Below are 16,876 nucleotides of genomic sequence, written 5' to 3'. Positions count from 1 at the left end.
ATTGGACTTGGGTCACTCCCAAGAAGAGTGTCACTACAAACAGGGTAACGTGCATAGACTTGGTTTTCCACAACCACGATGCCATTAAATAGCTGCAGTACATCTCCTGCTACTTTACAGATCTTAAGGCCATAATTATGTCTCTGAACATCAAGAAGCCATCGAGGAGCCCCATCGATGGTGCGTTGTTAGAGGGAAACTACCAGACGAAGCTAAAATAGGACTGACAAATAAACAGTCACGAGGTACAACAATTGTATGCCTATTATGTTCAGGTTGTGGCACACATTCGTCAGACTTGCTGGCGACTAGCAAGCTGCACCTTTAGGTAGTGGTGCAATAAGTGGTCGCAAGTGTCGTTGGGGGGAAGGTCGACCTAGAGGGCTGCCACACGTGCACTTCACACTGCGGTTCATTGTGCCTTGCACCCCTCAGACTGTCGTACAGGTCAATGCGTTACCAAATGTGCTGCAGGCTTTTGCCATCACAGGTGACAGGAGAGCAACATATGCTGCCGAACGTCTTACGTATTGTTTGAGTTGTACGGTTCTCAATGGATACACGAAATTTTCCAATCTTCTAAACAATTTCTGGAATGACTTAAACAAAAAAATCTACCTAGTCATTAGATTTCAACATTTTTCTTCTAAATGCAACAAACCTTATCAAATTCAGTGCTGCACTTGCCAAGAAAAATTATTTTTCCGTCACCGTGTATTTAGATGGGAGTCTCCCGAGCTAAAGCTCTCTCTTCACTTGACATTGGGTTACGACTCTCTGAGGCTGCACAAGTCTGGTGAATTTTACAGCAAAGCTGTATACCTCTACCGTCCAGGGAAATTTTTGTGTCGTTGTGGTAAGCAAAAAAAAAATACATTGGCCGATCCTGGAGATAGCGAAAAGCCGGGCCAACCCGCGGCGGAGGTGAACCAGGCGTTAAGCACCCCCCGTACGTGGGATGATCCCGAAGATAGTGCAATGCCGGGCTGACCCATGGTGGAGGTGCAGTTTGCCATTAAGGTGCCTACATAAACAGCTTCGCTGGTCATCCCTCTCCACAGAGTGGAAGGGCACCGAGATTTTTTTCGTATTCAAATGGAAAATGTTTAGGCGAGCACCAAAACATTTGCCATTTGCATGTGACCACACCAGTTTTATTATTACGATGGATTTTGTGAACCCAGGCATAAAAGTTAATATTTTTATTTTATAGTTGAGCGATTAGCTGTAGCATGGCATGTTTGTGTATGCCAGTGTGGACTGTCAGAAACACGTTATGTTAAACCTTTTCCGAGAATGAATCACTTCCCTAAATGCTTCAGCGATTGAGGGTAGTGAAAATAGACCGAGTAATCCGAGTAGAATAAACAAAAAAAAAAGTGATGAATCCACAATCATTATAAAAATTAATTTATTTAGTACCAAAAGGCTCTACATATACATATATGTATAGAGAAGTCACGTTTCACATGTTGTCTACTGTACAAACACACAAATGATTCCATTGTGATTAAAGCCCTCCCAACACAAAGTTAACTGACAAATTTCCCAGGCAAAATAAAAACCTCTTCCCTCAATGTTGACAGGTGTCATCCTACTGGACCACCAGGCATAATGTTTTGTTTATAAACTTGTGTGCTTTTTTTTACACCAAAGAAATGTGGAGCCTGCTTCAGTATGCAGATCCCTTTTTTGCTCTATAATCCGTTACCCCACCGCTTTCAGAGGCTTCTCAAAAAGCAAAATATTTACAGTGAAAATAAGTCGTACAAAATGACAAGAGGTTGTCAATAGATGCAAGCTCCGAAGCTCAGCTTCACCTGTAGCAACCTCAGTGCAAACCAATGAATGAAGTGCTTGGCAGGAAATGCTCAAGACAAACAGCCATTTCACGCCATAGCACGAAAAATTTTTTCAATTCTCTGAATATTTGCAAATTACCCATTTTAAATTTATTACCATTTTGTGCTGTGCTGCACTCAAGTTCAGTAAAGCATCTGGTGTGTTGCTTTTCTAGTTCTCCAGCCTCTGTTATAATGCTTTGTCACATATTAATATTTTATTACTAGAATTTGTTGCACTTCTATAGCAGTTCTTTCTGTTCGCAAATTTCAGAGTTTATTTTCCGTCTCATTTCTTGATGTATGGTCGATCCCCTTCATGAAAATGTATTATGTTTATGTTATTGAGGACTCGATGCAAGCCTTGTTGGCCTTTTCCCATTGAGACCCTGCTTAACACCAATGTGTATGTGGTCAGCCCTAGTCTAGGTCGTAAACGTTCCCTGCTGAGCATGTTCATGTCAAACACAGCTTGGGAGTATGCACATATAGAAAACCATACATCGACCAATCCCATCAGCCTTCATTTTGAATGGCAACCCAACACGATGTCCAGACTTCTCTGAATAATTTTTTATGTTTTCAGTATGGCAAGTCAGTTCTGCGGAATCTTGCAAGTTGGAGGACCTGTTCCTCTTTAGCTTTGTGCTACATTTGAGTGGATGACAGTTTTTCCTTCACGACACTTCTTCCACATTTCGGAGTTCCGCAAAACTGACTTGCCATATTGTGTCCCTGCACTCAGAGTTGTAGATTAATTCATTCTCACGCTGCGATCTGCTAGCTTCCTTGTTAGCCGAGAGGTAGAGCCACCGCACTGGAAAAGCGTTGGTGCTGGGTTCCAATCCCAGACCAGGATAAATTTTTCCTCAACTGTGAAGCTTTTTGAGAAACCTGTACAAGTTTCCTTTGGAGGTTCGTGCTACATACGGCTGGGTGAAAGTCTTCCCCTTCAATATGAATCACAGGTTACTCTAAAGTGGCCACAGAAGTACAGAAGGATGCCAACACAGCTTGTCTGTCTCAGATTTCATGGTAACTGGTACCTTGTGGTAGGTTTAGCAGTTCTCTTAGCAAGAAGATTAATTCAGTGAGCTGGGAATAATTTTTTCATGCCCACAAAACAGACACTACACTGCACGTGTTCCTTTCCTTTGCAGAGACAAGGCTGCAATTGTGTGCAATTGCAAGCTACATATTCCATGCTGAATATGATTTTGCAAGCAACAGTTACGTGTGTGTATGTTCCTCGCAGCTAGCTTTGTCCTGCTTCTGTGACAAAATGCAGGCTTCAGTTTGGAAAATGTGCTGAAATTCTGTAAGTTACTGTTGTACTGCAAAGCAAAAATGAAATGAAAAACTAAGGCAGGTGCCCATGCACAAAAAAATAAAAAGATGTGGGTTTGCTTCCTCAGTACATACTATGTTTCACATTAGTCACTTTACTGCAAACAAGGCAACTACGTTTCCATGTTTTTTGTAAAAGAGCACCACTGAATTGCAAGCTCAAAAAGGAGAAAAAAAAAGAACAACAACAACAACACAAAACAGAATATGAACCTAGGTGCACGTTTGGAGTTGGTATAGGCAAAAGTCCATCTGACACCCAGCGGTCCATCACAAATGGCAGTAGGGTTGAAAGCACTGGTACCATTACTTTGCAATTGTCTAGCCCCGTACCAGTGTCGTCGGAATGCACAAGACACACTTAATAAGCTAGCACAAAACAGGCCCCAACCGATTACGAATGCTATGCAGCTAAGTTGGCATTGATCAGTCCACAGTATGTACAAATCTAGGTAGAGATGCTATACACAGGGTTGTTTCATTACACCGATTTCGATACACGAAGGTCACAGGCACGAGTTAGCAGCAAGGACTGAACAAAGAGCTAGGCTGGCCGGGCAAAGATGTACGAGACGCATGTGAAAGCATTGTTCTGGAGACGCAACGCAGCCTGGCAACCTTGTCCAGTTGCACGTGCTGCTGAGACTCTGGCTGCACAGGCTGCAAGTTCACAGATGCAGACAAGAGATGATGTCCGACTAGACAGCACAACACTGGGCACACTAGCTTCTGCCAGGCACTGCTGCACACTTGTGAACGGTGCAGAAAACATGGGACAGACAAAAGGAACAAACAAATTGGTGCACAGCCCTCAAACCCCATTTTGTTTTTATGTAGCTATGGTCACATGATTCTGGACTATGCTTACAGGCAATTATGTGACCGTACCTTTATATCAGTTTTCGTTAAGACCATGCTGCTGGGTTAGCCTGTGCACAAAAACAATGACCTCAACGAGAACAACACACAGAGAGGACAAGTGCTGCCAGCAATTTATTTAACCGAATAGACTTCCCGTTAACAATGCGCATCTGAGTGCACGTACCTTTAATCTGTCCTGTGCTTTTTGTGCCACCGACAAGTATATCAACACCAATCACTTTGCTGCAGTCTGCACGGAATCGTGCGAGACTTCCTACGAGGTATTGCTCGAGTTGTATACGTAACAGACTGCTGCGCGACAATTTGTGGCAAGTCGATGGCTCTGCTTATTGTTGTGACCAATGGACACAAGATTACACAGGAGCACGAAAGAATCCTGCTGCCCTTGCAGAAAGTAGCGTGGCAATGGCATCAACAAAGCATTTGCAAGCCATGCTGCCCTGGAGTGGCCAATGCATGCGCACAACTGCACACATTTCTTGGGGCCAGATGTTCCAGTATAATTCACACAATGTAGCATTATATCTAATGGAAGAAGCGAAGTAGTATACATCTATTACACTGAATTACTTGATGTGGCATCACTAGCTACTAGTGTGCTCAAGCCTCCAAAAGTAACAGAAAATACCACCATACAATGGGATGAGGGACTTATGTCCACTGGCAAACATAGCAAGTGCACCTTGTAGCTTGCGTTTCACTCTGGCACGGCAGTATGTGCACAGTACATTGATTGGTTTACACAAGTAATGACTTGCGATGCACAAGACATTGAAGCAAATAAAATGGAACATCAAATCAAAACAATGCGGTAAGTTTTCTGCAATTCACTCAGTCAAGCAACAGGTAACATGAAAGAAAAATTGTTCTGTCCAAAAGGCCATATCTGAAGCAAGAGTAGAGCACGTCTGCTCCTGTTGGCAGCTTGTTGTAGTACACTTTATATGCCAGTGTCCGCAGAACCAACGAAGCCCCTCGGTGGTTATCACTAGCCACAGGTTCCACCACTTGTCACTGTTGGTGATGCGACGTCACAGTGATTTAGGTGAGTTTCGTCGCCCTGCTGAGGGTGGCGCATTTAGCCACAATTCTTGCAGCAACAACCGCAAGCAGTGATTTCTCCTCAAGGAAAGGCTGGGACTCGATGTCCAAAAGACAAGTGCAGTGGCATGTCTGCGACTAATGAAAGCACAGCGTCCCCGTCCAGTCATCACAATACACCTGCGCCACCTTTCGTGCTGCCTGCTCCTAAAGAGCAGAGGTCGTCACTCGTTTGTGGTAAGTGTAGGGGCAGGCTCAAGAGACAAGTATTGCATGGCCACAGTCGTCGAGCAAGTCTAAAAGGATGCTCAAGTGCTATTACACATATGTATATCTAGAATATATATATATATGTATATATGTACACCGAAGTTAAATAAAGAACAAACAAACAGATGTACTCTACAAGATGCTGTTGAAGCCAGTGGAAGAACTGCAACGTGTGCCAGTGCAGCCAATGGGATGAGGGACTTTTGTCCAAGCACAAAGTTTCCCAACCAACACATTTTCTTGCTCCCAATACTTTAAAACAAGCAACGACAATGTTACGAGTTGAACACAGAAATTTGCTCAAAAATCGTCTTAAGGTCTCCGCAGAGTCCACGTGAACTAATGAAGCAGGCCAACTGAAACGTGTTCTTATTTACCCTTTCATCGCTCCGCGCGATTTCGGTGCGACTGCAGTTTGTACACCTAGCTCGAGGAGTGCATCATTCTTGGCGGTTATGCACGTAACAATGCAAACTCACCTTTTAGAGTTATTAGTATACTTGTAAGACGGGTTATATTTCAGTTTCTCACTTGTATTTCACTTGTTCATCACATATTGTGGCGGTAAGAGAGCATTCCTGGCACAGACTGGATTCAGCAGCATTTGAGTGTTTTGAGCGATAGAGTGCTCTGTGCGCTCGTCGTGCTACCATGAAAGACGAAAACCAATGTAAAAAAAAATATGCAGCCGCAATGACAATGAATACCTGAAAATTGCACTAGACTGTACAGACACAGACAGCTCACCAAGTAGATTGTCCTTGTACAAGTTACAACCGCTTAGGACATTTGCCAGTAAAATGCTAACCACACTTGCTCTGCATGATGTTGTCATCAAGGTGCAAGTGAAACACAAAAGCTCAAGAAAGTTATATCAAATCGTGCGATAAGAACTCGCCCGAGTCACTGTGCTTGCAAGGCCACAGCAAATAACTGCAGTCCTGGCTAGGTAATATTTTAGTCGATCTATACAAGCGTCCCGACACTTCACTTTCACAGTCAATCACAAGAGTATTAAGCCAACGACTACGAAAGCAGGAAATCTTGGCACGCCTAGCTGCTTTAGCAAGGAGCTACACTGTGTGCGTTGTAAAAACGTTCGTGTTTTACAATTTCTGACAGTAGTTCAAAAACTTAAAAGAATTCATGCTTTATTGAACACTAGAGGTTAGCCTTATTGTTAAAATACGGCACAAGCCACTGAAATTAATGACAGCCTTTTATATTAAGCACACATACAGCCTTGAAGAACTTAGATTTTGTTTACCCAACCTGTGGAGGATTATTTAATGCTTTAATATGTTTGTATGCAGTCAACACTGCTGTTTTAGTACAGATCAAGAGTAATGTATCTATAACGAAATAAATGTGCTTGGTAAGGTTTCAAAAACACAACAAAACAAGGAGCACCCACAAACAAATGTTTTACTAAATGCAGTTACCACATTACACCGACAGCCCAGTCCACTGCTTTACTGAGTCTTGCATTATTGACTCCTTGTTACTAAAAGGCGCCTTTCACTAGTATTGCCAGACATGCTCCGGCAGACTTAAGTCCCGCCGACACTCTACAACAAAACGCACTGTGAACTAGGTCACTTTCCTTCCATATGAAGTAATAGTAGTAGCAGTTTCACCATAGTTAATAACTTCCTGCAATATGCAGTCAAGTTGTGAAAAAAACAAGTTTGTAAGTAATGCATGCAATGTAATGACACAGACACACACATTTAGCTAACTTTGAGTAGCTCTCACGGGCAAACAGGAAGAGATAGATCGTTTGCAATTCAGAGAGTTGAACATCTGAAGATCTGATCTGCATATTTTCTAGAATGTACGGCTACCCTCATTTGAATAATTTAAGCACCCAAGGTACCGAAATTGGGGGCTGGCTGAAGACAAATAGGCTTGCATGAAAGCTCTGGCAGAGTCTGTACAGTACAGAGTGGGAGCACTTTACAAACCCCCTAAGTGAACGCAAAGTGCAGCGAGAAAAGTGGAAGAAGCAGGGGCCTGTTCCAACTGCTTACGTGCAGTAGAGGGATCGAGGCTGTAGCAAGTCTGGCATTATCTTTTTTTTTTCGCCTGTTGCAACAAGAAAGGGGCTGAATACAAGAACCCTGCAAGTGTGGTTAGCATTGTAACGCTTGCTTAGGGCTGGCACAGCTGTGTCTGAGCAGCACAGACGCCAAAGCAGAATTCGATGCCTAACGAAGCACACTGGTTGAAGCTATTGCGAAGTGTGCAGATTGCACAACAGCTACATGAACCAGAAGCACACAAAGTGAGCGAACATGTATGCTTCACTTACATGTGCTGTATTTCCCCCTGGCAATCCCGCCTGCAACATGTGCCAGATGAAATGGCATACTACACACTGAGATTGCCTCACGTCTGCCTCTTCCAGTGTCAACACCTTGTTTTTATTAAACAATGAAATTTATAAAGCACAGTCGAACAGACAGCATACCTGCAACAATCATCACATCCAACGTGCATTTCTTTAAATCTGAGAACTATGCAATCATACTGCAAGAATGCATAGTGCAACATCTATACTCAGCCTTCCTGAAAACCCTGGCTCTCCAGAGGTTTTCACGCTGTACAGTCCTCGCACACACACACTGCTAGTAGAAGAAGCATGGATATGTATGGTGGAATTACTAGAAGTGGAGAATAGCAAATGCAAGAGCTGCGAAGGAAGCAGACTGTGGCAGGGCTTCATCAGCTGGTGCACGATGGAGAATTATCAGGCTCAACAAACTTGGAACTTGAGGCAGGATGAGTGATTGGCAGAGACAAGCTGCACAGAGAAGGGATTAAAAAGGCAAAAATGGCTGCTCTGGAGGCTATACTTTTTTTTCCTGTCAGATTATTTGCACGTCGTGTCCACCAAAAGCAGCAGTTCCTGCGTATTGCCTGGTAATTCTAGCTAGGGAATCGCTCTTATTGCTCTGTGCATTTGGACTAGAACATACATTGGTTCAAGTGTAATGCCGCCAGAACAAAGGTCTCGCCTAAGAATGAACCTGCTTAGTGTACCGGATGCTTCATGAATAGGAAGGTCAGGTGTATGTCACTGCTCCTGCTAACATAACACATTTGATCTCAAATTTTGCACAAAAGCAGCACTTCATGGTGAATGCAGTTTAGTACCAGTACTTGCCTGTTTTGTCTGGACTGAGTCAGAAGTATGGGAGACAAAAGAAAAGAATAAAGCAGAATGAAACAGAGGCGCCAGCTCTCACTGTAATGGCCAGACACGGGAGGCTGTGCTAACAATGACAGATGACGCTACCTTTCCATTGAAGTGAAATCAACACCCATTCTGTTGCATCACTGCAGACACAGACTCACGATTCTGTCTGAAGGAAACAGACAAGTACAGCAACTGATGGTGATATTAAACTGCATGCACTACGAAATAGCACATCTGCGCAAAATTACGAGTATCGGCAAACCAGCGATTCAACCAGTAGAGACAGGTACTTCCTGGTACTCCTATACACACGTTTGGTAGAAAAATCGCTTCTTTCAATCGAAATTACAATTTCACACTTGCCAGCAAAGCAATGCTGCAAAGGTTTTACCCATTATCAATACTACACAAAATAGAATGTGGGCATCTTGAATATCTGCAATCCAAACAGGACAAAAACTGCCGCAGAATAACAAGAATTGAACTGTTAAACTTAAACGTTTAAGAGAGACAAGCTGTTTTTACGAGCTACCCCTACAAACTTGGTTTCCAGTGGTAACTTTATAGTGGTTAGCCCACTCTTGGGCTAAGGGAAGCTTTAAGAAGGTGACAGAAGTGGCGTATTCTCATAGAACAGCAAAATAATGGTTCAAATGGCCAAATTAGTCTTGCATTTGAAGAAATCGCGAATGGTTACTTATAGCTGCACCTTTAACTGGCAGCAAATGAAAGCAAGTGCCACTGTTAGTCACAATGGAATTTTAAAATTGTGCTACTATTGCAAAATAGTACTAATCCACCTTTCAGAACTAATGTATCCAAGGATTATGTAGAGAACTGATTAAAATTTGTCAGCGCATCGTTGCACGTCCATCATCGCGCTTAAATAGAATAGCAGAACAACATTGGCTTCTCAAAAAGTGTAGCACCCTCCGAGCTGGCAGCATTTCACCTCGAGTGCAAAGCACTGGACTTGGAGAGCCCTGAAGCAAGAGCAGTCATTTTTGCCACAACCTTCTTGAGAGGAAAGATTCAACAGCACAATCTGAGCAATTATGATCAGTTGAACGCCGTCAGCAGCTTGCACATCAGAAGTCGCACACACCACATTATCATTGAATACCTTAAGAACTGCAGGAAAGAACCCTGCAATTTCAGAACAGTGGCTTCTCTAGAAACAGCTTGTGAGGCATGAACTGTTGTGCTCCTTGGTGCCACACTTCAGAACATTATGAAGTGCTAAACTGAAGGCTTTTATTTTTTTCACTTTCTTGCACCTAGCAGAGATGCTTTAAATAAAGCAAGTCGTTCGCATGGGTTGGCATGCCCCAACATGCCAGATCAAAATTATCTCAACTCTCTCTACCACCAACAGCCTAGGCACAGAGAGCACTTCATCAGAGTGAAACTGCACTGAAAGTTATAATGCTGAAGCTAACTTTATAAAGTGCTCAACAAAATTTAAAGAGATGCACTGTCGGTGACTATAATGTGACCTGATGATGTATATTGCAACCACAGTTACAGGCTCAAAAGATAGACACCTAGACATTGCAGAACAAACACCTGTAAATTTCTAGTTTGGTCAATCATTTTCTCCTCCTCACCCGCAGGCTAAAAATGTTATGCTTTTCTTTCATGGGTTAGACATGTGGTGATTAATTGCACAGCAGCAGAAAAAGAAAAAAGTGGTTCTTATGTTTGCTGTGTGGCACCCAATACGATAGTATCAGCTTTAGGATGGAAGCTACAAGAACAAAATATAAAGTTGGTATTCGTGCAAATGTGCGTCGGCACGTGCAGGGTTCTGGCTAGGGCCAGGCATGGATGGATGCACCAGGAGCCACAGAACACATGCAGCAATTGGACAAGCAATGTGCAGTATGCAGCAATAAATGATGGGCTAAGTTCCAGCAGACCATTTACAAGACTGCACTATTTACGCGTCGAGGCCAACCCATGCGCTCAGTATTGAGTGCACACAAAGCAACACAATGCGCTCTCCCACTTCTGTCCAGTGACAGCGTTGCTCGTTTGGATATGTCTCGGCCATTCTGTTCACAGGCAAGGCTGCACAATGCCAGAGCTTTCCTCCAGCCGCGGAAAGACATGGAAGCTCTGGCAGTCATGGAGAAAGTCGTGTGGACTCGCAGGCAGAAGCAGGTGAAAACTCACTAGTTGTCAATTATATACGTTCACTAGTCACTGCACCCAGCTAGCAGCTTTAGATGACCAAGGCAGCATGGATGCATTCTAAAGGTGAATACTTGTGGCTGTGCACATACTTCTGGCAAGTGCTTAAACTAATTAGTGAAGTACAGGAAAATAAGTTTCCTTTACACCAGATTTATAATTAACCCACAAATATATACAGCAGAATGATTGTTTACATATGGCATGCAAAAAAAAGTAAAAAAGATTAAGGAAGCGACTAGTTCATATTGGCCAGATTCCCCGCACACTGGTGCTCTCACCTTCATTCTTCACAGCATCAGTAATTATTTGAAAGCATATCTCTGAAAAGCACTGAACAACATAAGTACACTGCCATCTGATTACCTTGCGAGGCACGTTTTTTCTGGTTACGTTCTTCCTACGATAATCTTTTTTTTACACTCGCCATTTAGATACTGTACAGATTCGTGCAAGGGCCGCACTTTTTCTACCACAATTTTGACAAGGTGCGGCCCTTACACGGGACTGAACGTTTGGGTCAAAATGCTGCCGAGTGCCGGCACACTCCAGATCCCCAAATGTGCCATTGCATCAGAGGTCAACGCACAGCTCTCGCCATCTAGTGGGGGTTTCGCGGAAGTGCACAGTGCATGAAAATTCAATGATGTGCATGAGTGGCATCGGGGCACCAAACGGGATTGCTTCTCAGATGGATTTTTTTAAACCAAATTTTAGGCCACAAAGTTATGGGTGGGGGCCCTTGCACGAGTCTATACAGTAAACATCCAAGATGGCAGAAGTGTACCACACTGTACCACTACACAAATGAACCACCAGTCCATGCTTGAGTAATGGTTATAAATGGCTGATGTGTATTTGTCTTAAGCCCAGTGCCCTACCTTCAACTTTACCTATGTCGTTCTATTAACTCTGCATTTTCAAGAAATTCTGTGCTAAAAAACCGTGTACAAAATTTCCCAACAGGCTACCCTTATGATCTCTTTCCCTCATTATGGTGTACTGTAAGTCATCGAGTCGAACATCATTGTCCACGGCTATCTGAACAAGTTACACACATACTTTGTTTTAACCAATGGGTTGTATGCAGGGGCGGCTTATATGTACGAAAACACAGTATGTCCAAATTCACTGTTTTGCGCACACTCTTGTCCCAACTTATAAATAAAATGATGTGCTGTTGTGCCCTCGCCATTCCACCAAAGTGATTAGTCACTTAGGGAACACTGCCAATTTCGGTGTGGGTCCAAGATGTGGCCCAAGTACCAGACGACAACCTTCTGGAATGCTGAGAACTCAGAGTTAAAATATGACTTCATAAAAGCAGTGTTATGCAATGCTATGCAATGTGAAGAGGAACAAAGACTTTACTGCCACATTCTATCTATCACAAACATAGAATGGAAAAGATCGATTGAAGTACAACACAATGGTGTCAATGTGAAAGCACCACTTGAAGAAAAGTGCTCGCTTTCGTTTAATGGGACCTCAGTCTTGGCGAGTTGGCCATCTTGCTGACCATGCAAATGATACAATTAAGGATGTGGCTTTTACGACAGGTACGCTCAGGCATGTGTATGCGCTGCACACAATTCTATTTGGTTGCTCAATGCGGCAGGGTACACATACAGCTGGGGCAGTCTAAACGAATGTTAGTCGCAGGTCAGCACTGCCATGTATGTCCTTTGCAGTGTATTTTTTTCGCTGTACCAATGCTGTCCCGTCCATTCGGTCCTTTTATTTCATCTCACTAGGCAAAATGCATCAGATCAGGCAAGTGCACAAACTACCTTTCTCGGCAGCAGGAGTATTCGGTATTATGGTTAGAAAAGTTGGCCCAGCAAAATGTCCCAATTGCATTGCCATAACGTGAAACGTGAACAGCAGCACGATATATTCTTGCAATGAAAAACAAGAAAGCTAGTCAAGGACAAAAAACAATGTCCACTGTGCTTTGGATCTCTGAAACTCTGATTATTATCAGTGGTGTACAACGATACTCTCACAAAAGAATGCACATTGAAGATCACAACTGTGCATTCAGGGACAATACTAGGTTTGTATTGGTATTTTTTGGAGAAAATTTAAAAGGGTTTCGGAGGAGCTTGAAAGCAGAACATTGTTTTAAACAACTGAGCATAAATATTTTCTTAACTGCATGCAAAAGAAAGAATTGAGAAAGGCTCAACAAAATGTTTCAACAAGATAGGATTGGCTTGATTTTCGGACTGCACAATGGCCAGATGTCTAGCTTTTAAGCTTAGCAAAAAAGAAAACCAAATAAAGCAATGGAACTTTGATGCCCGAGGGTCTCAATAAGTGCTACAAACCCTGGTCACTGTAGCATTGTGTGTTAAACACTGCGTGTCGACGCTAGTATTAGGGCTTTGAAAACTGTTCATGCAAAAGATGGGATACCAGAGGTAATTCTGGCTCCAGCTTTCCCTTGCCGCATACAAACCAAGGACTCTCGAACTGGTTTTGTGGAAAAACCGGGACTTCCATGGGTGACACTTCTGCGCTTCGCCGAGGTTCAAAGAAATGCAAACAACCTCCTGTATGTTTTAGATTTAGTACAACAGATGACGCACTGCTCGTGTTTGTCAAAATGACTGCGGGCAGGCACTGTCAGCCATGCCTCACAAGAGAGTGAAAAGGAATGCACTGACTGGAGGTGAGGTGGACCCCGAAGTCTCAGGGAATCGGACAACAGAAGCCGAGTACCGAACAAGACGGACCTATTTTTTTAACAAACGTTGAGTCGATTTGATGCTCTCTTTCTTCTCTGAATTGTGCATGGGCAGTACGAAAAAAATTATGCATAGCTATCTTTTTCTCGGACAAGGCAACAGATGAGCAACTTGTACCACTTGTACCAGAGTGTGCTATAACGTTTAAAAAAAGAAAGAAATATATTATTAACTGTGTTCGACATTTCGTTTCGGCATACAAACTGCTTCGCCAAAAAATAAATCTTTAATGAACAGTACACATTTGTACACATTTTTGTGCCTCAGCTTCTGTCCTTGTCCAATTCCTGCAGTGGTTTCCATACCGACCCAACTCTTGCTGAACCAAGGCTCACAGCTCTGGCCTTATGACAGAAGGAAGTTTAAGACAGATTCACACTGCATGGGCACTGAATCTATTTTTTATTCCTGTCTTCATTTGGAGTTTTTGAGCGAAAAAAGTGCGGACATTCACGACAGCGATATCTGCACCACAGGTGTGGAACACTGGCAATGTCCCCAAGAGAAAATAAGGTTTGGGAGCTATTAAACTCAGGCACATAGCAACGCAAGTTTATGCTAGTTGGTTCCTACATTTAAGATAGGTGTATAAGGCAGCACAGAACAATGGCACGCTGTCGCTGTTTGCAGCAAAAACTTGGCCTGTATAGCGTTCGGGCTACGACGCCACTCGGGAAATGTCCTTTATACCATTCACAACCCCTACATTATGGATCACACAACAACAAAAGCCCTTCAGCTGTCGCATGCAACAATTCCTATACAAGATAACAGTCATCGAGATAAGTTAGTGTAATAAAGAAAAAAAAAAAAGAAAACAAAGGCACACACACACACACACGCACTTCCCAGAGAAAAACTAATTTGGCACTACATAATCTGCCTAGGATCAGTGAAATTAGGACAAGGTAAAACCAAGGACCCTTACAAAGTCATGTGCCTAAATTTCAAGCTCAGAGGGCTTAACGTCCAAGCAGTCACACCAAAACAGGCAGTGTTGCCTGTCAGCCAACTCTGTGCCAAGATGCAAGGCTCAAAGTACTGCTGCCATTCGTAAACCATCACAAAACAAAAACAAAAAAGAGTGCACTTACAGCATTTAATACATGCACAAAAACATGCACTGCATGTTGCAACGACAATGTATTGCAAGGGTTCCTTACATATAGTGTGTTCTGTAAGCCCCGTGTGATCAATGTCAGGATGACGATACCCCGCGCAGCAAGAAACAACTGAGTCCATAATGAGGCAGGGATGGTAATGTTCATTTTTAGCACTAGTAATTCTTTAAAACTAAACAAACGAACGAATTCAGGCTGCGGGCCATGCAAAGAAATCCGTGCTTGCAAACAATGTGCAAAATCTGCACGACTCTTAAGAGTACGTCATCTCTGCTTCCCACTTCAACACAAATTTTACATTTCTAGAAGTAAGAAACCCACTCCACAATGCAAAACACACAAAAAGTATAGAGATGACTAAGAATGGCCAGCTTCAGAATGGCCTGAGTGACTTCAGTGCAACCCGTAAGGTAACCTGTGCATGCTTGAAAACCAACCCAAGCAATAAAAGACTTCGATGCGAGGGGTCAGATCTGCAAGCCATACCTAAGCCAGCAAGTAATGAGCAACTTTGTCACAAAGAACTCGCACGCGAGTTTGCCAGACATTTAAAGAGGCCACTGGCCAACTAATCAGCAACCTAGTGACAAAAGTATCAGTGAGGTTGCCACGTGCCTGTTAGGCTGCGTGGAGTTGCTGGCAAGTTGCCCATGTCCGTGGCTCAAAGAATGCTTCCCTGCTGAACCAGGGTTGCTGTTTGCAAGGTTAGACCGAACAATGAGTAACCAGGGACACACAGTTTATGCTACTTTTTCAGCTCAACAGCCGGCTCATTTGCACTTCAATTATTCAGATATGGCATTTCCTTGTACACAAAGTTAAAGACCATCTTTGAGTGTATTACTACTTACGTAGGGAATAAATACTTGCTTTCAGAAGTACGATTCACTTTTGGAAATGCCAAACAAAGAAGTTCATTTCACGGCATTGTAGTGATGGTTCATTCATGCTTACAGTTTCTTGTATGCTGCCACAGCAGATGGCGCATAGTTTTGATTTTTCTCAGGTGGAACACTCAAGTAATGAACCGAAGTGCACTAAATGGCATGCACCACGAAAACACCACCTCTGCGCCAAATCTGAGGCAAATGGACCCAGATTTTTAGCCTACATAAAGGTTGAGCGTACCCGGTGCTCCTCGTATCTGCAGCATTTGGTACGTAACACGAACCATGTGCACATGCTTTCAGCAACGAGCATGTCGTCTGCAACTGGGAACACTGGTGTTCACCTGATAGCATATCCTGACTGACAACACAGGGTTGCCACTTCTGGCTTACACCCACATGGTGCACTCGTGACAGTAGAATTTTTCTCTTAGTAGTCATCTAGTGTGCCAGAGGAGCACTCATTGGTTTTCGCAACAAAAGCAGCGAGGGGTTGGGGGTGAGAAGTTGAGAAGTCGGTGGCAGTAGCCGAGGCCACCGACACCTGTGGCCAAGGCGTGGCAGACGTGCCAGCTCAGTTGATCAGCAGCCCTGCAGAGCAGCATACAGCTGAATGGCCATGCTCTGACGAGGTGCCACGTTGCTGCGGTTCTTTGGCCCATTTCAATGTAACCTGAGAAGAGAAATTTAGAATGCACACTTAGACACCCCTGTCCGGCATCCCTTTAGCTCTTTCACTATTGTGCCCATAGAAATCAATCAATTTGATTGACAGTTTTTCTACGTGTTGTTAAACATTTCTGTTGTAATTCTACCAACAATGCCATGTGCTGTCTGAAATGACAATTGAACTTTAACTATTTATCACATTCGCAAATTTTTGCCCCGTCGGGGAGTGTAAAACTTTCACTTGTGGTTATTGTCGAAACTAGCCTCCTGTGCTCCTAGCACTTTCTCAATGCCACGATGAAAAATTTTCACTTTGGTCGACTTGAGAACATAATTTTTAAATGAGAGCAGCAGTGAAGACACACAAGCTTGTGTCGGTGTGAAGAAGTATTCACAAAGTACCAAGCGCAAGAGCAGACGACATTGCGGCCGGCCTCAACATGAGGAAAAGAAAGACAAAGGAGGCTCGAGCAGCACATGAGAAGGGGCTCGCGCAACGGAGATGGTTGGAACGCCGGAACGACTAGGGCCGCCGGGCCTACGGAACCCACATCTACCGGTGAGGTCCACCTGACACGAGCGTCCATCTTCGGGACAGGGAACGCCTCGGGTCGTTGCACGGCACGAGACCCCGGAACGGCCTGCTGCAGCCTCGAACCCGCATCTACGCGCGAGG

At 43.6% G+C, this 16,876-nt stretch overlaps 1 protein-coding gene across 6 annotated transcripts in view; it reads right to left on the bottom strand.

The window, feature by feature from the left end:
• Positions 1-1,393: 1,393 nt before the first annotated feature.
• LOC126519697 (USP6 N-terminal-like protein) overlaps positions 1,394-16,876 on the bottom strand; it is a 242,522-nt gene continuing 227,039 nt past the window's right edge. For all 6 annotated transcript variants that reach the window (XM_072285058.1, XM_050169056.2, XM_055065370.1 and 3 more), the window contains one exon: positions 1,394-16,204. Coding sequence is in view for 1 of the 6 variants with exons in the window: in XM_055065370.1 (XP_054921345.1) it covers positions 16,195-16,204 (10 nt within the window). In the remaining 5 variants the exon portion in view is untranslated. The remainder of the gene's footprint in view (positions 16,205-16,876) is intronic.

This window comes from Dermacentor andersoni, chromosome 10, assembly GCF_023375885.2.
Source record: "Dermacentor andersoni chromosome 10, qqDerAnde1_hic_scaffold, whole genome shotgun sequence".
Lineage (NCBI taxonomy): Eukaryota > Metazoa > Arthropoda > Arachnida > Ixodida > Ixodidae > Dermacentor > Dermacentor andersoni.
Note: the sequence above shows the minus strand (reverse complement) of the source record. Positions and strands in the feature narration are given on the sequence as shown.